Source organism: Macrosteles quadrilineatus, unplaced genomic scaffold, assembly GCF_028750875.1.
Source record: "Macrosteles quadrilineatus isolate MER2022 unplaced genomic scaffold, UCM_ALF_1.0 Scaffold_1__1_contigs__length_201487025, whole genome shotgun sequence".
NCBI classification, from domain to species: Eukaryota; Metazoa; Arthropoda; class Insecta; order Hemiptera; family Cicadellidae; genus Macrosteles; species Macrosteles quadrilineatus.
Window position 1 is genome coordinate 46,447,109 of NW_026542594.1, and position 24,817 is coordinate 46,471,925.

Sequence of the window (24,817 nt, forward strand, 5' to 3'; positions counted from 1 at the left end):
GGCAAAACCAGCAGTTATGAATAAATTGTTAATTATTAAATTTTCTCATATTAACAAAATTTATAGCATCACGGACCACCCTCCCACCCTTTAAGAGATTTAAATCTTTTCTCATCTTTACCACTTCTGATAATACTGATGATAGCTGGGGGGAATATTACACTGCGACCAGTAAGATCTATTGTGTCCCCCCAAACTAGTCTCCAGTCTTAGCCTAGAGAACCCCCTCTAGCCTCCAACCCTAACTCCTTAATGAAGTTCAGCGTCAGGTGGGGTTCTACTTGCGGAAAATCTCTAACTGCAACATTCTCAACGAGTTCTTAATCATGGGTGGGGAACTTTCTTATGTGCCCCTTTTCCCCTTTCTAGGCGCCGGTTTGTCCTGCGCTGCTGATGCCTTCCTTTCATCCTCTTTCTTCCTGGCTTCTTCAGGATGCATGCCCTGTTCTAAGAAGCGTAGGTACCAGCGGGTTTCTGCCCTGCTCTGACCTACTATACGAGGATCTCCCTTTTCACAAGATTATCCTGGTTTCGGGTAGTTCTTCAAAGGTCGGGACATTTTACTTCCCTTTCCATGACTTGTAGTACTACCAAGCGTTCCCACGAGCTTCTCGCTAGGGATCTGAAGTGGACCTGGACAGAGCCTCGCATGTTGTCCAAGCAAGGCTCCTTACTGCAGGAGGGCACTTGTTATTGTGTAGGTACCATTCAGACACCATTCAAAGAGGCCTGGTGCCATCCACCCCTCAGCACGGTCCACCTAAACCTGGTGTTGGCCTTTAACAGAAGAAGGAAAAGTAGGGACAGATGTTGGGAGAAGAAGAGAGCAGAGATGGAAAGATGAATACTGTTGGTCCATGCTTGGGAAGAATAAGAAAAACAAAAAGTGAGAGGACAGACGCTGCTCAGTTGAAGAGTAGGGAGTCAGAGGGCCTGATTGCAATGGCTAGCCACCAGGTGATGGATAATCGCCAACCTCTATGCCGTAAATTACCTTAGACCATTACAGTGCTCGCACATTGATGTGCAGTGAATGTCCAACTTACGACACCTGAAATAGTTTCCGCATATTTGCTTACATTAGCAGGAAATTAACGTTAGGCGTTCGTTTAGCGCAATTGGTTTATGACTAGTTACTAGTCTTAGAGATTTAGTTTCTCCTTTGTTTTCTTTGATATGTTCTATTTCCAGCCCCATTTAGTTGGCAAGTGCTTGTTTCCAATCCACCTTTGTACTTGTAGGTACACTCTTAGTATGTGCTGATGACATGCTTCACTGGTGGGAAGCAGTATAGCCAGATCAAAATTGGATCTCAAAGAGGCTTTCTTTGTCATTATAGTGAATTTGAAATAAAGTGCTTAATTTAAATTAGCGTACCTATCCTGCCCTTAGATTCCTAACACAAATATCTCTCCATTAGTCAACAACTGCTTAACGGACACATTTTTGTCATTGAAAACTACTGCCAGACTCTTTGCAACAGTAAAATACCTTAACACGTCTATTCCAAATTTTTCTAAACCGTAGAAAGATGACGTGGTGTCACACCCAGTTATCATATGTACAAATAATAATCCATCTCTTCTATCCTTGATATCATTTACTATCTTTCAAACATTACACTATAACACTACTTTTTGTCCGAGGACGCTAGGCACGAACCTGGGATTGTTTTTCACATTAACATTATTTCAGGCTTGACCTAGGGGTTGCGGCATTATCACTAACTTAGATAAAATCCATTGATGATTTGGCAGGATTTTAACCCGGGACCTCTTAGACCGAAGTCCCGCCCTCTAACCACCAGACACCACTATAACACTACTAGGCCTACTAGCTTTAAAAAATATATGTCTTTTTCTTGCGGAGCTAAAGCTACTAACGTGACTAGAAGGTCAGTGTCCGTACCAACAACAATAACTTTGATGTTTTGATTTGATTTCCTTAAGGTGATGGTGACAATGTCGTAGCCAGCATCCTCTTCAGCAGTAAATGACAATGTCGTAACGCCCATATGTTCCATCTCCAACGATACGGCTTGCAACATTATTCTTTTATTTATTCTATTTATTGCCCAAAGAGTTTTCTTTTTCAGTAGCACATCTGTGTGAATCAGTAATAATTATGATTTCTGATTATAAGTTTTCTGTGTAGCTCTTCTAAGTTGTTCTCTTTGTTTGGTTTCTGGAAAATGTGCCTAACAAACTGAACTTATACATGGCGAGGGGGGGGGGTTCGTGATGCTATAAATTTTGTTAATATAAGATAAAAATTAACAATTTATTCATAACTGCTGGTTTTGCCAGACCGGGACACGGCGGGTCCATAGTTTGTGGATAATACCCTGTCAAAGGTTAGGAGTGAAACTCCTCCGAACCAAAACTGGCAAACTCATTATTTCGTTTTGCACGAGTTTTCTTAAAAATAAAATTATGGTTCCTTATTAAGTTTATTGAATGAACAGTAAGGGATCACATTTGATTGCAAGAATTGCAAATGAGGATAATATAGCATCCCAAATAATATAAATTAATCAATCAACTCAAACATGCAGTCGCATTTGTTCATATTTATTTATATATAAATATTGGAAGGTCACGTGGCGCGGCTTTGCGGGGTCGCCCGCCGAGCGCTCCGACTATTGTTTTTTCTTAAATTGCAAATTAGCTCAAAAAATATATATAATTTTTAACAACTCGAGTCTACGCACAGACCGCTGAGGTCTATGTAGACTCTTTTCCATTATATATTACATTAGTTATTATTCAAGCCGGAGCAAACATTCAACTAGTATTTAAGTTTTTACTATTATAACTTTATAAATTAATTTTACTAGCATTAATTTACGTTACAATTTACTGTTTAATGCTTCAGGACTATATATATTTGTATTTTATTTTTTTGAAAAATTGTAAATTTTTTATATATTGTGGAAATAAAACTGATTTGATTTGTTTATTTAGGCTACACTACCGCCCACATTTACATCAGAATTCTGGACTTATACATATATGTATGTGTTCGTAAAATAACGCTCTACAACCTATACATAAACTATTTTTTTAATTTCTCGCAAATAAAAAAATACAGTAGAAAATCCAAAATAACAGTGTCAATTTTTCACAATTTCATCAATTATACTAAAATTTCGGAAAAACTGATAGATTTACGGTAAACATGTACAGTATATGAAACCTTTTGTAGGAAATTTAATTCTGAAGACAAGAAGCTATTATTGTACCGAATTAGCCAACTCGTACGTAAACTAGACGCGTTTTAGTAAAACCATGCAATTTTGACTTTGAGGGGGGTTGGGGGGAAAAGCACCGGGGGGATTTTTAGGGACTTTTGGGAAAATGTATATCTAGTTGGGTACTAACGATTGGTATATCGTTTTGCCTGTCGCTAATTTGTTTCGACACAAAACCTTTATTGACTGGGCTAGTAGGTGAGGAATCCGATATTGGCATTTTCAAACTTTCAAAAATGTATTGTTTATTTAGGCTACACTACCGCCCACATTTACATCAGAATTCTGGACTTATACATATATGTATGTGTTCGTAAAAAAAACGCTCTACAACCTATACATAAACTATTTTTTTAATTTCTCGCAAATAAAAAAATACAGTAGAAAATCCAAAATAACAGTGTCAATATTTTCACAATTTCATCAATTATACTAAAATTACGGAAAAACTGTTAGATTTACGGTAAAATACAGGTTTTGGCTGTAGAGAGAAAAATACTGAGAAACTCAAATATTGATTTAAAAAGTTTTTTGTGTTGAAAATCAGGGCTGAGCCCAAGGGATTTAAAAAATTGTAAGGTTGGTTTGCAAATCTACGTGACACCCTCTTTCTAATGAGACATGAATGGTCAAAATCGCCTAAGAAATGGCAAAGGAATTCAACGGAAAAATTTCGCGTTGGCGTTATACACTATACAGTATGGTTGAAAATTCCTGATTGGTTATATATATTTTTAACAATATAGATAAAGTAAAGAGACTTGGTATATCAATAATAGCCATAAATATCTACTGTCTTAAGCTATTATCACTTTTTTATCACTTAAGGGGGATAGGCCACAAAGAGTAAGACAAAATTCTTAAAAAATGTGAATACTTTTATACCTGTCTTTGAAATGACGACCATACAAATGGAGGTATTTTAAGCCATGTATGGATGGAGATGAGTTTCGTATGAGTGGCGCGATCTTGTAGTCTTGATAGTGACTAAGGCCGACATAATCCTTAGACACAGCTGTTAATTAATAGCCCATACAGTCAATTAATAGCAGCAGAGGTTAAGTTTGGTATCAAATTAAAGGTTTTATTCATAAAAATACATTGCCGCAAACCCAAACTCAAACGATGATGATGATGATAATAATGTTAATGATGTAGCTAAAATGTATTGTTTGAAATTTAACAGTTGAAAAGAAGTGAAATAGAAAAGGTTTTGGTTAAATCCATCAAATTGTAATTGGACACTATTAAATACTAGTGCACTTGTGATCCCTTCCCCTTCGGTTTCATGTATTCCTCTCAAACAGTTCAAACCTAGGAGGATTAAACATTAATGTTAATTAATGTTAAATCCTCCTAGAAACCTGAAACACCCAGATCGAAACTCGCCTGTCGATATTTGAATATCTCCTTATTTTTTTTTTTTTTTTTTTACTTTAATTTTCAAAAAAGAAAGATTATATTGAATTACTTTGGATTTTAAAAATGTGAACGTTTTTTCATTTTATTAAAGATTTATTTATGGTGATAGGTAAATATTGTGGTGTAGTAAAGTATATTATGTTGTAGTTAAGTGTTAAATTTTTAAATTTTAAGGTGAATCGAGATGAATCTTTTTTATAACATGGGTCTCTCCTACCTTAACATACATACTGTACCAAGTTTCATAAACATCGGTTGGAAAAGTCTAAAGATAAATATTTGTATGTAAAAAATACAAAATGGCAGATATCTGGTTAACAAAACAATCTTGGAAAAAATGTTATTCTTGATTTTCTGTTTATTTTAACCCAAGGAATCACTAGGTAAAATATCTCCCCACTGTTTTTAACACCCTGTATATGATGTATTCTTATTAATTTAAGTGAAAAATGTAAGCTGGTAAAGGTGTTTTATAAATAGGTCTAATATGAATGTACTGGTGTGGTGATTTGTATATTCATATTTTTCTTGTCTTTAGAACTGTAAAGTAAAAGTCCACTCAGCAGGCGCATCGTACGATGTAGTTTCTTTCCATGTGTTGCGAAATGCTAAATTTGTCGTCCTCTTCAACCCAAGTTATCTACTGAACCACTGATTGTAAAAAAATTAAAAAAATATATAATTTACGCATCAAACTTTTGGCTACAACTTTGCCACAGACAAAACCTCTCTAACCCAAAAATAAAAAAAATTCTCGCATGCTAACTTTTTCATGTTACAAATCACGATTTAAAACTACTTCACCATACATATAAATTTTTATTAATTAGATCGGTAAATAGTTTGAAGTTCCAACAAAATAGTCATCGAGTAGGACTAACCAAGAAGCTCTGTGCCAATTTTCAAAATTTTAGTACAACTGTAAGTACACCAAAACACGAAATTATTGAAGTCATGCGTCGAGAGGACTATCGTTGTTTTTAACAGAATATACTTTTGACCTTCCGGCACTGTTGACTCAGCGAAACTGAACTTATATTTTATCGTCTTTCGTTATATTAAAACTGCTGTTGCATTAGGTCAAATTCCCAATGTGTCAATCGCTTTAACATAGACTACGTTTTTAGCACGGACTGTATTATTTGACTTACTGGGATTTTTGATCTACAGATACTGCAAACATTGTAGTTTTTGACCTATCGGCACAAGTATAAATTATTTGACCTTCCGGCACTGTTGACTTTCTGCAACGCGTTCTGAAATATGTATGACTGATTGTTCTTGTGATTTAAGTGATTCAATGTGATTTAACAGTTTGTTCCTTGCCCTTCTTGTTTTATTGGATTAATGTAAACATGCTTTGTATTTCACAAAATCAATTATTGTTTGGAAAAAATTACTGCTTTGTTTCAAATCTTTTCATGCGAAGATTTTGAAAATTGTTGAACTTTTGAAGAGAAGGGTTTGGGCATTAGAAAACAGTTTTGACTTGGGAAAGTGATGACCTCCCAATAAAGGACCACTTTGACGTCCTCCCTGGGCTCAAGGTAACTAAGACTATTCTGTGCTTTTTAATGTTTTTTTTATTAAGTGGGTTCGAGATAGTTTGATGAAGGATTCATCCATCTAAAAGTTTGCTACATAGATCATTACAAGTATTTTGCATTTTCATTCACATAGCTCATGAACCCTATTATTAATTTAATGAACTATGTTATGGATTTTGTCTTAATATCACTCAATCCTTCAGTAGATGAGTGAACCTATGTATCGTGTATAACGGAGTCGGAGAAAAGTTGTCCGCTTGTCTGTCTGTGAGTGTGTTTGCATCAAAAACTCAAGAACCGTTGCACTTAAAGCGTTCAAATTTTGCACAAATAATGATGACACGAGTGTAAAGACACCATTAAAATTCTAGACGATTCCGATCAGTAGTAATTATAAAACCCTAAAAATACATTTTTAAATTTGTCCCATAAGAATAACATTAGAAGCTACCTTCTTCTTTTTTTTATTTGTTTACGTTTTGCGACCAACAATTTTGTTGTCTAATTAAGACAGAGAGAACGACTTTTACTCTAAGCTCTTTCATTCATGGAGTAAACAGTTTGGCGCCTATAAATATATATAATTATAATTTCACCACTTTCAGAATAATTAATTGAACTTTACAATATTAGTCGGCAGTTATATACAGTTTATGTTCAGTATTAAAATTCACCTTTACATTACAAATATATATGTACATATTTAGTAACTAAGCAGCTTTTTACGTTATTTTAATGTTGGCATTGACTATTAAATTGACAAAGATGTTAGTCTATTTTTATATTAAAATGCTATGTGAAGGAACGGAAACAGGTCCACGAGTAGGAAGTGGTAAAGTTGAGCTGGGAACCCTTTGTGACACTTAAAATAATGTATCTGCAATTCTAAAATGCTATGGGAAGGGAGAGAAACAGGTCCACGACGTAGGAAGTAGTTAAGGAAGTAGTCAAGTCGAGAAGTGCGGAGTGTGGGAACCGTTTATGGCATTTAGATACATTAGTTAGATAAACATATATTGGATTTTTAATCAGTTTTAGTTGATATAATAGCTCTATCGGTAGTATGTGTTATATATAATTATTATAAGCCATACGATATTTTTAAGAAGACTCCTTTACAACGTTCTGTGGCAATTAGGTTCAGTTAGATTAGTTCAGTTTGGCTTAGTTTAGTTTATGATAGGCCTAATATAAAATAAGGAAATATACTTCAATTAATCAAAAGACGTTTTGTACAGGAATGATGGATTTACCTTCTAACAATAACTGTTGGAAATCCATCACGTATATTACCAATGACTTTGGTTAATTAATGGACGAGAACTTAGGATTGTTGTTAACTGAGATTTGGTTGATTTGCCCATACAAATAACTTTGTGTTTACCAGTGACACCGGTAAGTAGGCTAAGTGCGGGTGGACTCTTCCATTTTTGCGCTCATGTTCACTCATCCCGTTGCGCAGAATAAGCGTACTACTAGTGTAACCTACCTGCAAGTTCCTTATCATCTCATTCTTTCTTCTCTAAACGCCATTTGTATATATTCTAAGTTCAATAGGACCTATTCAAACATGTCATTTATTTCACAAAACCTAAAACACCAGGTTACAGCATCATCACGAATTCTTGTCCAGTGGATTCCAGTACAGTCCAGTCTAGCTTATTGATATGTCTTGAACATTATTTAAATTGCAGCTGACTTTAAACTTGTTTTTGTTATTTATTTTATTTTTTTTTATAGTTTTTTGACTCATGAATTAGTTCAGTTCTATTTTATTAAACAAATTTACCTATCAATTTATGTATTTACTTCAAACATAAAACTGGCGACGAGGATGATTTTATAGAAAACTAGCTGACCCGGCGAACTTCGTATCGCCTAAGTTATAGGTTTCCCCTAAGACAGACCGATGGAAAGAAAGTACCGTTACGTTTAATTTTGAAGATGATCTCGTTCGCATCGCTCAATCACGTCCTGGTTGAAGTTTGTTCGCTACGCTCACTCACCTTTGGGTTGGAGCTCGTTCGCTATGCTCACTCACCTTTATGTTGGAGCTCGTTCGCTGCGCTCACTTGCCTTCAGGTTAGCTCGTTCGCTACGCTCACTCGCCTCCAGGTTGAAGTTCGTTCGCTACACTCACTCACCTTTTGGTTGCAAATTAGCTGTTGTCATAAATGTAAAAGAAATAATAGTGCTGCACCCTGTTGGTAATCCTTGTAACTTTAATGCTATTGAACATCATAGAACAGAACCAACTTGTTTAATTGAAACAGCTGTTAAGATTCATTAATTCCATTTCTCATAAGGTTAACATGGGAAACTCCAGAGCCACTGGGGCGGAGCCCTTTTAAGAATTTCGAAACGGGAAATAGTTTACGTCCGATTCGCATACCAACAGAATTTACACACCAAATTTCATAACGATCGGTGAAGTCGTTCCGGAGGAGTTTGCAGACAAACACTATGACACGAGAATTTTATATATTAGATTTAGAGTGCAAGATAGTTTATTCAATTCCACAGTCTAATTCATTATAATGTCTGAAGATACATTATCAGCAACTCTTAATAATCCTTTGTTGGTAAGTCAACCTAGATGTGAAAAATGTTAACCCTAATTCATGTGACATTGATGTTTGGAATATTAAATTCAAGGCAAATTTATGTTTGGGCAACATTACAAATGATGATATTAAAAGATGTTTATTCATTGACTGCCTGGATAGTACAATTCTTAAACATTGGTAACTATTTGCAAGCCAAAAGAAATTAGTGAATTCACTTATGAACAACTTTATGAACTTTTGTTAAAGCATTTCAAGCCAGTAAAGTTTAAAGTTGCCGAAAGAGTAAAATTCTTTTCACTGAAGCAAGGTATTGAATCCTTGTCCACCTTTGGAAATAACTTAAAAGAATTAGCCAGCGGTTGTGATTTCCCTGGTGACTTTTATCAAGAGGCTTTCATTACATCCTTCATAATGGGTATAAATGAAGATTCTATTAGAGCTAATTTACTTCAGAAAGATTACACAGATTTCAATACTGTACCTGAATTTGCTAGAACATTAAGTTCAGTTTTACCACTTCAGCAAAGAAAAATCTGATTTCATTTTCTGATAATGAGATCAATGGAGAGGTTCTAATTACAAATTCAAACTACTTCTGCTATTGTTGTGGTGGAAACCATTTTAGGAAACAATGTAGATTTAGAAATACAATATGTAATAATTGTGATAAAAAAGGTCACTTGGCAAAAGTTTGCAAAATTAAAAGGAGAACAGATTCCCAAAACAAAAAAATTGGTGGAGATGGAAAAGGAACGTACAACCGACAAGTAAATTTCACTGACAATGAAAAAGGAAGAGATTCTAGAACCTTTATCAACTCTAACATACTTGATTGTTCACCTAAGTTGACAAATGAAACTATTTTTTCTCTTGGTCTTCAGTGTCATAATGTGAGTGGATATTCTCCAATTTGGGTTTCTATCTGTATCAATAGTATTTTAATTAATATGCAACTAGATACAGGAAGTTGTGTTTCTGTTATATGTCAACGAACTTGGGAAAGATTGAAAAAATTTCCTTTGTTACATTCAAATACAAAACTGACATCTTATAGTAGCCATTGCATAAACTTGATTGGTGAACAAACAGTTAAAGTGGCATTCAGGAAAACCAAAAGAGAGCTAAAGCTGTACGTTGCTGAAGGTGGCACTCTGTTACTCACCGGTCAGAAGAATACTGCTGCTGTCCTCAGTTGACGACAGTTGGTACTGATAGGCTATTGGGCTTTTGGTAATATGTGGCCAGTTCATATCATGTATAACATCCCTCCTTTCATAAAATAAACTTGAGACTCCTGGTAAGATTTTTGTTTCGTTGTAAATTAAATGCTGTCATAACCAATTTCTTCTTTCACAAATCAACACAAAATTCTCCCTTCAAAATAAATTTCTTCTTTCAAAAAATAAAACTCTTTCTTCACACAGAAAACAAAATAAAAATTCTTCTCGTACATAATAAAATACTCTTCTTACAGGCCTATAGAATGTGTCTTCATAAAAAAACAGAACAAACTAAACAAATAAAAATTACTTCGTAGGCCTGTATTACATGTCTTGCTTAGTGTTTGTATCGTTCTGGGGTCTTGACGTGACGTCCAACCCGTGTCACTCGTCTGTTAGGTGTATTAGTTTCCATATCGAGTGGTCTCATATCTTGGTCATGTAAAATGTTGTCTACGATTGGAGCTGATTTCTTAGTGGGACTGTCAACTTGGGTCCTGTTGTCGTCTGCTACTCGGTCAGGTTCATTGTGTGTTAGGGCCGCCTTTGGTGCATTTAAGAATTCTCTGTTTCTTCTATACAACTTTCCACTAATATCTACCATGTACGACCTTGGTGATTTCTTCTCAATTATCTTTCCTGGAGACCACTTGGGATCACATTTTGTCGATTGCTTCACATAAACTTCTTGGCCTATGTCTAAATCAGGCAATGTCTTGGAAGTTCTATCGTAATAAAATTTATATTTTCTCTTCTTTAGGCTAAGTTGGTCTTGGACTGAGCACTCTGTCCTTGGTACTAACAAGTTCTTCACTACTGGTATAAGCGTTCTTGTGCGAAGAGACATCAAGCGTTGAACAGGACTTGAGTTGATTCCTTCAGTGGGAGTGTTGCGCCACTCTAATAAAGCCATCCATAGATCTTCTGAATTTCTTTCAGTCTTCTTAATTAAGTATTTTGCTATCTTTACAGCTGATTCAGCCTTGCCATTACCTCTCGGGTGATATGGCGACGATGTGACGTGATTAAACTCCCATTCTTTTGCAAATCTGTGAAAGTTAGCTGTTTGAAACTGAGCTTGTGAATTGTCAGTCACCACTGTTAAGGGGCAGCCGTGACGACTGAAGTTTTTCTTTGCAATTTCTACCGTAGTGGCTGATGTCAGATCAGTTAGTTTGTCCAATTCAAAGAAATCTGAGTAATAGTCTACTGTGACTAGATAATTGTCATTTTTGTGGTGAAATATGTCAAGCGCTAATCTCTTCCACGGTAGATCAGGGATTCTATGGGTCTGCATAGGTAAATGAGCAGGAGCGGGTTATAATTCCAAACAGGCCGAACACTCTTGAACTGTCAATTTAATGTCCTCCGACATATGTGGCCAAAATAACGTTAGCCTTGCCTTTCTGAGACTGGCATCAATGCCTTGATGACTCGAGTGTATCCTGTTTAACATCTCTCTTCGTAGGGATTTTGGCACTACTAAGCGTTCACCCCTAAAAATGAGTCCATCTTGAATACTAATTTCATCTCTGTATGTCCAATATTGTTTCACTTCATTTGGAAGGGCGTCTTTTGCCATTGGCCATCCATCTTGTATGATTTTTTTCACTGCAACAAGCTCTTTGTCCTGGTTGGTGTGCTTTTTTATCTGATCAAGTCGATCTTTGGTGACATTTAAATGCTCCGTGGACGATATTTCTTCCAATCTGTTAAACATATTTTCCTCCTCTTGTATTTGGTGTACTTGCCATGATTCTAAGTCCTTTTCATCATTTCTCGTCATTGTTTGCGCAGCTCGTTACAGGGTGTCTGCTATATACATCAACGTTGTACTTTTGTAGTTTAAGCATCATACATTGTAATCGCTTGGGTGCTGACAGAACAGACTTTTTGAAGATGTTCAGCAGAGGCTGGTGATCTGTCTCCACCGTTATGTCTTCTTTGCCACACTGACGAAAACGATTGCAAGCGAATAGAATGCTCAGGCATTCTTTTTCTATTTGAGTGTAGCGTCTCTCTGTTTGGCTCATTTTCCTAGATGCATAGGCCACTGGTTGGTCTAATTGGATTAAAGCACATCCGAGACCTGTGTCACTGGCGTCACATTGTAGCGTTACCGGTTTAGTGACGTCATAATATCGTAATACCGGAGCTTTTGATAGCATATCTTTTAGATTCTCGAAGGCATTCTTATGGGTTACATCCCATGTCCATGGCACGTCTTTTTGTGTCAGTTGTCGTAAGACTTCACACCGATCGGATAACGTAGGGACAAACTTAGCCAGATAGGTTACAAGTCCTAGAAATCTCTGCAGATCGGTCACATTTTTAGGTTGAGGTATCTTCTGAATGGCTAAAATTTTTGTATTGTCTAGTTTTAGACTGTTTTGAGTTAGTACATGACCCATATAGGCTAAATCTTTTTCTCGCAGTTTGAGCTTTTGTTTGTTTAACTTCAAGTTCGTTTGCCGAGCTCGTTCAAGTAAATGCTTCAGCTTTATATCATGATCCATGACTGCTTCATCGTATGTGTCACCACACCCGTAGACCAGAATGTCATCTGCTATGACGTTGACGCCTTCTAAGCCGGATAATACTTCGTTGAGCCGTCTCTGAAATTCCTCTGCTGCCGGCGCTAAGCCAAACGGTAGGCGCAACCAACGGTAACGACCTTCAGGAGTCCAAAATGTGGTTAAGAAGCTCTATGGTTCATCTAACTCAACTTGCCAATAGCCATCTTTGGCATCTAAACTAGTAAATACTTAAGCTTTGGCTAAATTTGGTAGAATTTCTTCAATCGTTGGAATTTGGTAATGCGATCGTTTTAGAGCCATATTCAGGTCTTTAGGGTCAATACAAATGCGTATCTTATCGTTACGAGTCACAACAACCATGCTGCTTATCCACTCTGATGGTTCTGCTACTTTTGTGATTACATTTTTTTCTTCCAATTCTAACAATTTAAGTTTTACTTTTTGTTTGAGTGCTATTGGTACTCTGCGAGGAGCATGTTTGATAGGAACAACATTACTATTTAATTCTAGATGGTACTTTCCTGGGAGTATGCCTAGGCCTTCAAAAACATCATTAAACTCACTAAGAATGTCCGCTCTGTCCCAAGGCTTCATCGTTTCTTGCACTGAGCACAGATTCGCTTTAACTTTTATTAGGACTAGTTTCGCACAAGATTCAGCTGAAATTAAGGGTTTTTGATAAGGGGACTTAACTATTTGAAAGACTAAGTTGTAAATCTTGTTGTCAATACCTCATTGCAAGACTTGTTGCCCTACAGATTTAATGACTTTGCCATCATAGCATTTGAGTTTGATTTGACTTGGCCTGAAATGAGGGCTGTAATCACAAATTAGTTTATTGTAATCCTCAACGTTTATCACATTACTGGAAGCTCCAGTATCTAACTGACATTTATAAGTCCTAAATTTACCGTTACAACTTAGTTGTAACTCAGTGAACCATTGCTTCTTCGGTTGATTGTGTACAGTAGGCCTATAAGGAATGCTACTACTGACTTGGAAAAGTGAAAACAAAGAATCTTCGCTATCATCATTACTTGATGGTTGTGATTCCTCACCAATAAAATGCAGTTGCTTGCGATTATATTTAGATTTAGGCCCACTAGAGGTCTGCTGTCTGTTAAAGTTTGCGTTTGGTTTGAAATTAGCTCTGTTAAATTTACCTTGTTTGCATACAATAGAGAAATGGTTAAGTTTACCACAATTTTGACACGTCTTGCCAAATGCAGGACATAGAGATTTTTTCCATTGATGAAGGTTTCCGCAATAGATACAAGTCTTGGGTTTAGAATAACTTGAGTTGGTCCTACCTTGTGAGTAGACAGGCGATGTTTTATTCAATACCTCATCCTCGGTCTCGTTTTGGGTAATAATCCTCTTCAATTGTTTATTTGTAGCTTCATGCGCTTTACATGTGTCAATGGCCGAGGTTAACGTAAGCTTAGAATCTCCCAATAGCTTTTTGCGAAGGCTGACATCTGAAACACCTAAAACTAGACGATCACGTATGAGCTCAGACTCCAAGTTCTCATATTTGCATGAGGATGCTAGATGACGCAGCCTACAAACATATTGATCAATGCTTTCATACGCTTCTTGGTTGGCCGAGCCAAATATGAATCTTTCATACACAACGTTTTTGTCAGGTTGAAAATAGGCATCCTAAGCCTCTAAAATTCCTTGGGCAGAACTTTTTTTGTCATTATCTATGTCTAGCCTAGTAAAGATCTTTAAACAATCTTTGCCTATGGTTGATAAGAGTGTGGCTACTTGCACCTCACGTGGTTTTTTTATCTAAACCTGTAGCAATCGAATAGTTTTCATATTGCAATTTAAAATATATCAAATTTTCTACAACATTGTCACCTTTCACATCCACTTGTTAAGGTGGAGGTAGGCCTAGCGTTACTGCATTTGTGTCTAAGCCTAGGCCTAGGTTAGAATCTACATTTTTTACCTCAGGCTCTGTTGACTGTCCATCTTTTCCTGGTGGCATTGTTTAGAGATAATATTAAAATAAATTTGAATACCATGTATACTTTTATCATGAAAATCTTGAGTTAAGTAAGTTATTTTTCTTGATGACTGTACGGGCTATGGCTACGACAATCTTGCCGGCTAATCGGTTGATAATGAATAACTGCACATATTTACAAGGTATATTACTTTAAACTGCATTAAAACAATAAAAATAACTTCTGGACTGAAAATAAACTAATTTTAGACACTTCCGACAATAAAAAATATGAAAAGGTTTATGGTCACCGACGCGCACTGAATAATGGCGATGACGCTTGCTTTCTTTTCAGTCTCTTCTTCTTCTATAAACAGGCTTGGGGCACCACCGCTGCCACCATGTTACTCACCGGTCAGAAGAATACTGCTGCTGTCCTCAGTTGACGACAGTTGGTACTGATAGGCTATTGGGCTTTTGGTAATATGTGGCCAGTTCATATCATGTATAACACACTCAGGATCTTTTAGGTACAGACTAGATCGAGGAGCTTAAAATCAACAAATTGCCACTTAATTCATTACAAAGTGATTCTTTATGGGTTTCCAAGGAAGTTGATAACATTTCAAGGTCAGGGTTTCAAAGTTCACTTCCAAGAATGAGCTTGAGTAAAGTAATTGATTCTAATGAGGAACTCTTTGTAACAAAAGTGGCCATTGTACAAAATTCACGGCACACTTAATTTTAAAGGAAGACGTTTCTCCTATTTACAAAAAGGCAAGGCCAATTCCATTTGCAATAAAGGACAAAGTGTGCAAGGAAATCGACAGGCTTGTAGAAGCTGATCTGATTGAACCAATTGACTATTCTGGTAGTTTCCTCAGTGACTTTCAGAAGTTTCCTCTACCTACACCTGAGGAAATATTTGCTAATTTGAATGGAGGAGAAAAATTCTCAGTCATAGATTTATCTGATGCCTACCTGTCAATACCAGTAAAAATAGAGATTCGCAAGACTTACTAGTGATTAATACTATCAAAGGACTTTACAGATACAAGCGACTTTGTTTTGGAATCGCATCCGCTCCAGCTATCATTTCTAAAGTTATGTACAACATGTTGAATGGGTTGCCAGGTGTAGCAAACTATCTAGATGATATAATTGTTACAGGGCACAACGATGAAGAACACTACACAAATCTAGAGAATACTTAATAAAATTAAAGAGTGGATTCCAATTGAACAAAGATAAATGCAAGTTTATGCAAGAAACAGTGACATATCTTGGGTTTGTAATAACTAAAAATGGCTTACAAGTTTCGGATTCTAAAGTTCAAGGCATTGTCGATATGCCACAGCCATCAAATGTGAAAGAATTGGAGGCATTTTTAGGGATGATTACATACTACTCCAAATTCATACCAGAATCTTCAAAAGTTTGTTATCCTTTAAATCAACTGTGGAAGAAAGGAGTAGATTCTGGTTGTGGATTGACCAATGTAAACGCAGTTTCAACAAATTAAAAGCCTTGTTGAGCGGAGCGAGCGAAGCTCTTATACGTCAACTCTTATGCATTTCGTAATACACAAACTCCTAGACGGCTGAATCAATGGTTTTCAAATTTTGCATGGTGATAAAGACCATATCAATTCAATTCAATTCAATTATTTAAGATGGGGACGCCACTATGTGCGTATTTTAACCCAAATATGAGTGAAGGATGAGTGTAGGATGAGTGGCGCGATCTTGTAGTCTTGTTAGTGACTAAGGCCGACATGTTCCTTAGACACAGCTGTTAATTAATAGCCCATACAGCTAATGGCAACTAAGGGACCTACAGTTTATAGTGGAATCCGAACCACATTTTTCCTTGTAATTTACGAATTGGTCTAATTATCAGGATAATACTGCGGATAGTCGTAGTACTCACTAGTGCGGACGATATCGGTGAGTGCCAACATCTATATGGCGTTAAAAAAGTCTCTCAGGAATCCGCCCCACTGGGTCTCAAAGTTTCAATGTAATCCTTATGGAAGCAGTATTTGACACATAAACAAAGACATGTGATCAGCTGTTGACTTTTGAATGCAGTAGATAAAGAAATAGCTGATAGCATTATTTCACAGATATTAGAACAGAAACAGTATGAATCATAAATATAATCAAATGACGACACTAGCTTGAGGTCCGTGACGTAGGAAATGGTGAAGGAAGTAGCAAAGGTGAGCAGTCCGGAGTGTGGAAACTGTTTATGACGATTAGGTTAAGGTATCTGCATTCCTATCAGTAGGTCCTATTGGAAGGGAAGGAAACAGGTCCGTGACGTAGATAGTGGTGAAGGAAGTAGTAAAGGCGAGCTGTTCGGGGTGTGGGATCTGTTTATGACCATTAGATTAAGGTATTTGCAATCCTATGATGCTATGGAAAGGGAGGAAAACGGGTCCGCGACGTAGGAAGTGGTGAAGGAAGTAGTCAATGCGAGCTGTCCGGTGTGTGGGAACTGTTTATGACGATTAGATTAAGAGGTATCTGCAATCCTAAAATGCTATTTGAAGGGAAGGAAACAGGTCCGTGACGGAGAAAGTGGTGAAGGAAGTAGTAAGGGCGAGCTGTTCGGGGTGTGGGATCTGTTTATGACCATTAGATTAAGGTATTTGCAATCCTATGATGCTATGGAAAGGGAGGGAAACAGGTCCGTGACGTAGGAAGTGGTGAAGGAAGTACAGTAGAGTCCCGATAATCCGAACTTCGGTAATCCGAAAGTCCGCTTAATCCGAAAACGTGTTTTTTTTTTTGTTTTTTTTTTTTTGGAAAAAAGGATATTCAAAAAAATGTTAAAAGTGAAAAACGGTTATGCTTTATTAATAAAAAAAAAAAACAGTGAATAATAGAATGGCAAGTACAAATTACACAAGTACAGTAGCCTACTTTTCAAATGTATAGTACAGTAAAGACAGTGTTTGAAACTTACATATAGTGTTGAACTGAATGTCTTAAGTTGGTTTAAAAAAGTCTGTTACAATTTTTTGACGAAGATTAGAGGATCTCTCTTTAGAAGCATAATGACGCCAACGCCTTAGAAACAATGTATCGGCTGGGGTCGAGACGGACTGTTGTTCAACGTAACGTAGCGCTAGATCAAAGGCAGCCGCCGCGTCCGAGTGGGATACTCTCTGCTCGCTGCCGTCGTCAGCTTCGCCTTCACTCTCGTCTGAGATGTTTTCTGGTTCCCTCAAAACCCTTTCAACGATCTGCTGATCGCTTAAAACTTCATGATCATTGTCGTCAGCTTGTAACCACTCATTCACGTCATTTGCATTAGTGTCCTCACACCCAGGAATGTTTTGTAACAGCTCCTGCACCTGCACAACATTGTTTCTTTCTTCATGTTGATTCAAGTTGTCCTCAAAAGTTAGGCTTGGCCACAGTTTACTCCAAGATTTTTTCAACAGTTGTTCACTTGTAGATTCCCATGCTTCTGCTACCCAATAAATGACGTCTTTAATGTTTACCATCTTGAGCTTTTGAAGCAACGAGAGCGTTTCGTCCTGATCTTCCAGTATTCTTCTCAACAACTTTTTCCTATATGAGAGCTTCACATGCTGTAGTACATGTTGATCCATTGGCTGGATCAAAGGGGTCACATTCGGTGGTAAAAACACGGCCCTTATATCTCCACTTATTAATTCGTCGTCTGACGGGTGAGAGGTTGCATTGTCGAGAAAAAGTAATGCTCGAACCGGTAAGCCATTTTCGTTACAAAATCGAGTGACTTCGGGAACAAAGTGGTCGTTAAACCATCCCTTAAATAGTGCTGAGGTCATCCAAGCATTTTTGGAGTTTTTGTAGACGACAGGCAATGCATTTATATTTAGGTTTTTAAATGCCCTTGGTTTTGCTGCTTTGCCGATAACCATTAAAGGGAGTTTATGATTTCCTGCAGCATTACTACAGGCCAAAACTGTCAATCTTTCCTTGCTTATTTTTAAACCAGGTGCACTTATTTCTTCTTTAGAAGCCAGACTTTTTTTAGGCAATGCCTTAAAATTAAGCCCAGTTTCATCAGCATTGTAAATTTGCTGCGGTGAATAGTTTCCTTCAGCAATCAGTTCAGCAAATGTATCTGAAACGTATTCGGTTGCAGCAGCCTCATTTGACGATAGACGTTCACCCGTAATGGCTAATTGTCGTATGCCGTGACGCTTCTTAAAACGATCAAGCCAACCTGTGCTAGCAGAAAAAGATGTGTCTCCGTTCAATAATTCATTTAGCTGTAGAGCTTTTTCTTTGATCAAGGGTCCACTAATCGGGGTACCTTTTTCTCTCTCTTGAGAAAACCAAACAAACAAAGCACTGTCGAGGTTCTCCAGTGGTGTTGTTTTCGCTGTATGGTGGGATTTTGTACCCTTACTTGTGGAAGCAATACAAAACTGTTCTATTTTCAAACGGTTTTTCTTCCAGTCGGTGATCGTAGCATTCCCCACACCAAACTCAACAGCCAATTTTGACGCACTTTCACCATTGTCCAATCGTTTTAACACTTCAAGTTTGTCTTGCAATGTAACCGAAGTATGTTTACGTTTTGAAGCCATTTCTTCACCACACTCACAACCTCAAAAGATAACGTTACAAAGTGTACATAAATGTACGCGCTGCCACCTATCGGGGAAAGCTGAAACTACTGTACTGTACTACAGTAGCACCATCGCGTAACGCCGGTAATGCAGACACGAAAAGTGACCCAGTACGTGCTGCCACCTATCGGGGAAAGTTGGAACTACTAGCACCATCGTGTAACGCCATTAATGCAGACACATAAAGTGACCCAGTATGTGCTGTCACCTATCGGAAAAAGCCGAAACTGCTAGCACTGTTGTGTTACGACACTTAGTTGCACTTCGTCAAAGTATTATGTAATATCCGAGCAGCTGGGCGGGATAGACTCGTTGTTAGTAGGCCAGTGGGCAATCTTAAACGTTGTATTTCATAGTTACGTGCATTTTAGTAAAAATTTCGCTTAATCCGAAATATTCGGTAATCCGAAATGGGTCCGGTCCCAACCATTTCGGACTATCGGGACTCTACTGTAGTAAAGGCAAGCAGTCCGGACTGTGGGAACTGTTTGTGACGATTAGATTAAGGTATCTGCAATCATAAAATGCTATGAGAAGGAAATGAAACAGGCCTATGACGTAGGAAATGGTGAAGGAAGTAGTAAGGCTAGCAGTGCAGAGTGTGGTAACTGTCTTTGGCAATAAATTACATTAATGTATCTGCAATCCTAAAATGATATAGGAAGAGAGGGAAACAGGTCCATGACGTAGGGGGTGGTGAAGGAAGTAAAGGTGAGCAGTGTTGAGTGTGGGAATGGATTAATGTATCTGCAATGCTAAAATGCTATGGGAAGAGACCGTAGACTGTAGGTTAAAATGATAACGTTGCACGAATTGGTACATATTTTCGATACATGCAATCGTTTACAATCGAAGTTTACAACTGAGTTGACAACAGCTGATTTTTACTCCATTGAGGCTAAACACGATTTTTCCTCCCTAAAGAGTAAAAATGCTACTTTAGACCCGCAACGCGTTAAACGACTGTTTTTACTGGGTGAGGTTCATTTGTCCGAGTTTTCAACTGTCCGAGTTTGTTAAAAATTACAAAATATTTGAAAAATCATTTGTCCGAGTTTTCAACTTTCCGAGTTTTGATAAATAACTAATAATAATAAGTTAAATCAACCGTCCGAGTTTTCATTTGTCCGAGTTTATTAAATTATTTTAAAAAATATCGAAATATCAAGTGTCCGAGTTTTCAACTGTCCGAGTATGGTTTAAATAATAATAATATTTCGTTAAATCAACTGTCCGAGTTTTTAAATTATTTAAAAAAATATCAAAATATCATTTGTCCGAGTTTTCAACTGTCCGAGTAGGGGCAACATCAAAATGTGACACTGCGCGCCGAGACTAGCGTGTCTAAAGCGCCTGTTCAGAAGTCGATGTGAACCCCTTCTGTGACGGAGTCAGGCATTGTGCAAGCCAAGAGAGGCCCTCACGCCGAATTAGGAAAATTATTCTATTTTTATTTAAGACTAATTTTACAATTATTAATTATAAAATTAAACTCTCATCACCTAACACAACCAACCAAACCTGCTGATAATATAAAATACCCCCGCCATTATTATATTATCAGCAAGTTTGGTTGGTTGTGTTAGGTGATGAGAGTTTAGTTTTATAATAAATAATTGTAAAATTAGTCTTATATAAAAATAGAATATTTTTTCTTAATTCGACGTGAAGGCCTCTCTTGGCTCGCACAATGCCTGACTCCTTCACAGAAGGGGTTCACATCGACTTCTGAACAGGCGCTTTAGACACGCTAGTCTCGGCGCGCAGTGTCACATTTTGATGTCGCCCCTCCTCGGACAGTTGAAAACTCGGACAAATGATATTTTGATATTTTTTTAAATAATTTAAAAACTCGGACAAATGAAAACTCGGACAGTTGATTTAACGAAATATAATTATTATTTAAACCATACTCGGACAGTTGAAGACTCGGACACTTGATATAGCCTATCGATATTTATAATTTAATAAACTCGGACAAATGAAAACTCGGATAGTTGATTTATCTAATTATTATTAGTTATTTATCAAAACTCGGACAGTTGAAAACTCGGACAAATGATTTTTCAAATATTTTGTAATTTTTAACAAACTCGGACAGTTGAAAACTCGGACAAATTATGTGATCCCTTTTTACTGCAGTATGAAAAAAACATTATAATATGAACCCTTGATGACTCCGCTCAATTTTGTGGATGCCTCTGCGAACGCCACCTAGTTAATGAATGCTCCCATACTAACGCATTACAATCCAGAGTTACCCATCATTCTTGCTGCAGATGCATCAGCTGTAGGAATCAGTGCTGCAATTTTTCATATATTTCCTGACAACTCTAAAAAGTCTATTGCATATGCTTCGAAAACATTGACTTCCACTGAAGCGAACTATTCTCAAATAGAAAGAGAAGAGCTGGCCATTATTTTCGCGATAAAGAAGTTTCGCCCATACCTACTGGGAAAACACTTCATTTTACAGACCGACCACAGACCCTTGCTTAAAATTTTTGGATCTAAGAAAGGGGTACCGACCACAACTGCCCATAGACTTCAGCGTTGGGCACTGATACTTTCTAACTATACGTATGACATTGAATACATATCTACAAAAAATTTTGGTAAAGTCGATGGTTTGAGTAGATTACCGTCATTTCAACCTAATTCTTTCGATTCCAACAATGAGGGACACCATACAATAGTAGCGACAATTCAAACAGAAGTGCAGTCTGAGATCCCTATTACTTGTACAGAAATCACTGAGGAGTCTGTTAAGGACCCTGTTTTGAACAAGGTGATGCACTATGTAAAAGTTGGTTGGTCTAATAAGTGTCCAGATGAGAACTTGAGGCCTTACTTTTCTAAGAAAGATGCACTGACTCTGCATAATAACTGTCTTCTATGGGGAATAAGAACTGTTATTCCACCTAAATACCGAACTTACATCATGGACTACTTGCATGAATCTCACATTGGCATGGTCAGAATTAAGTCTGAGGCTCGGGGTCATGTCTGGTGGCCAGGTATGGATGCTCTAATTGAACAGACTTGTCACCGTTGCCGTGAATGTAACTTGTTTGCAAAAAATTTACCAAGTAAAACACATCTAGTCAACTGGCCTAAAGAAAGTGAACCTTGGAGTCGAATCCATTTAGATTTCGCTGGACCATTTTACGGACAAATGTTTCTCTTAGTGATTGACGCTTTCTCGAAATGGCCAGAAATAGTACCTATGTCCTCTATTACAACAGAAAAGACCGTAGAAGCGCTCAAGAATTTGTTGTGTAAATATGGTATACCTATAACAATTGTCTCAGACAACGGAACTTCATTTACTTCGCAAGGTTTTAAAGATTTCTGCTTGTGTAATAATATCAAACATATTACGACTCCAGTAGCTCACCCAAGTTCAAATGGACAAGTGGAGAAAAATGTAGATACCTTTAAAAGAGCTCTGAACAAATTACAGTACGATAAAAAGCCTAGCTTGTTCACAGACAACTTGAGGACATTTTTATTTCGCTATCGAGCTACACCTCACACTGCAACTGGACAAACACCTGCATTTTTGTTCTTTGGTCGTAATCTGCGAACTAAATTAGATTTTATCAAACCTTCACAAGAGATAAACCTTCTGAAGTGCTGCGATATAATATAACGAAAGGCTTTTCTATTGGAAGTAAAGTGTACATTCGTACTCTTGTTGAAGGGAAAGTAAAATGGAAAATATGAACCATACTTAGACAATTAGGTACTTGTATGTCAAATTAGGAAATGCTACCAAGACAATGAATCAGAAGAGGAAGACGACCCCTGCATTAAACAATTACCACAGCTACTGTCTTCTTCAGATTTCCAAGTACGAAATCCAGAAGTACATGTTCGGAATTCAGAAAACCATGGATCACCAGCTGTATTTTCTAGCCCTAGAACATTCCCTGCAGTAGCTTCACAACATCCGATTGTCACTCCTCAGCTATGACCTAGAACATCCCCTGCAGAAGCTTTACCACACCCGAATGTACCTCCTCAGCTGCGAAGATCAACAAGGACCTTCAGGCCACAGAGGAGGTTAATTGAAGAAGCCTAAACTTGGTGGAAAGAAGTGATATGTCTTGAACATTATTTAAATTGCCGCTGACTTTTAACTTGTTTTTGTTATTTTTTTTTATTTATAGTTTTTGACTCATGAATTAGTTCAGTTCTATTTTATAAAACAAATTTCAATTTACCTATCAATTAATGTATTTACTTCAAACATAAAACTTATCTTAGTACAGAACTACTAATTACTGTTTAAAATTGAATCCCTGACTATTATACATGTTAGAGTCCCTTTAGTTATGTTTATTTGTGAGTGTTTTAATGGACAACAGGTGTATCAAAGTCCATTGTTAATCATATTGACTATTATCATGTGCAATTTATTTGATGTTTTTTTTTCAAGATTTACAAAAAAAGTATCTAAAAGTATCCGAGCTGTAATTTTAATTAAATAATTAGCATAGCTTTTTATTTTTTTTACGAACAGCCACAATTGTTGTTGGATGGATGGCCAGTGTCTGCAGACACTACTTCTGCCTGTCATGTAGCTTTATATTAAATCAAACCGATTATCCAACAGTAATCAATGGACATATAAATGCCGAACTTGTCTTCCCTCATTTACTTGTTTAATTGAAACCTGTTTTGTAAAATGCAAAAAATATCCTTGCACAACGTCAGATAAATAATCCATTTTGATTAATAATTCATCTGTTGAGTATAGATCTAGTTTATAAAGTTGTTGAAAAACAATGTAATTTTTGGAAGCACAGTTTTAATCTGTCACTTAGGCCGGAAATAGTACAGTAATACTATTTTTTTAATTACATCCAAGGTACCACCTCTCAATGAGTTACTGCTTGCCGCTCAACAGTTATTATTGTTAATCATTAACTAATTACTGTTGATTAGTTGTACATATTATGATCCTAGGGGTTTTGGAATATGATACTAGTTATTATTAATATTATTACATGAGGATACTATGATGACATATAGGAGATTATTTTGCCTATCTGTCCTTATCACACTGATTGCTGAAAATGCTTATAATTGCGTTCCAAATATGCTAAATACACACAATGAAACCATCACAAATTCTGTAGTAGTTGACGGATCGGGATGGGAACACGCAATGAAATGGCGGGAACTGCCCTACACGCACAAGTGATACGAACCTCATGGTAAATGCTGATCTCACACTGAAGCAATGAAATATTGTCGCGGTAAATGTGTTAATGACTGAATTTTCATGGCCCTCCAGAAATTTTGCAACCCCGGCACTGCATGTTCTACAATAGCGCCGCAATAATAAGAGTCTTATGCATGTAGAATCATTAGTTTTATTATTATTATTGGCAATTATACTAGGTTTTATTATTTTAAGTGAGACAATTTAGCATTTTCAGTGTGCAAATCTTGTTTTCTTATGTGGAATTTTTGTAATTTCAGGACAGTGAAATAGCACATATGTCAAGAAAAGAAGACGGATCAAGATAGCATTTACCAATTACCAACTAGCAAAATATTCTAAAAGAGGAATCACTGATGTTTCCTCAAATTAGGGGGAGACAAGCACATTTATATTTCATAATACGGTACTAAAAAGAAGCTTAAACTTGGATCCTATATTATACAGTTTTATATCA

The 24,817-nt window shown here is 36.9% G+C and overlaps 1 protein-coding gene across 4 annotated transcripts in view; it reads left to right on the plus strand.

Moving 5' to 3' along the window:
• LOC128982902 (tRNA (guanine-N(7)-)-methyltransferase) overlaps positions 1–24,817 on the plus strand; it is a 152,902-nt gene extending 128,085 nt beyond the window's left edge. For 3 of the 4 annotated variants that reach the window (XM_054401964.1, XM_054401963.1, XM_054401966.1), the window contains 2 exons: positions 6,102–6,219; positions 24,621–24,817. In XM_054401964.1, coding sequence (XP_054257939.1) covers positions 6,102–6,173 — 72 coding nt within the window. In that variant the 3' untranslated portion in view covers positions 6,174–6,219; positions 24,621–24,817. The remainder of the gene's footprint in view (positions 1–6,101; positions 6,220–24,620) is intronic. The other variant, XM_054401965.1, reaches the window with a different exon arrangement.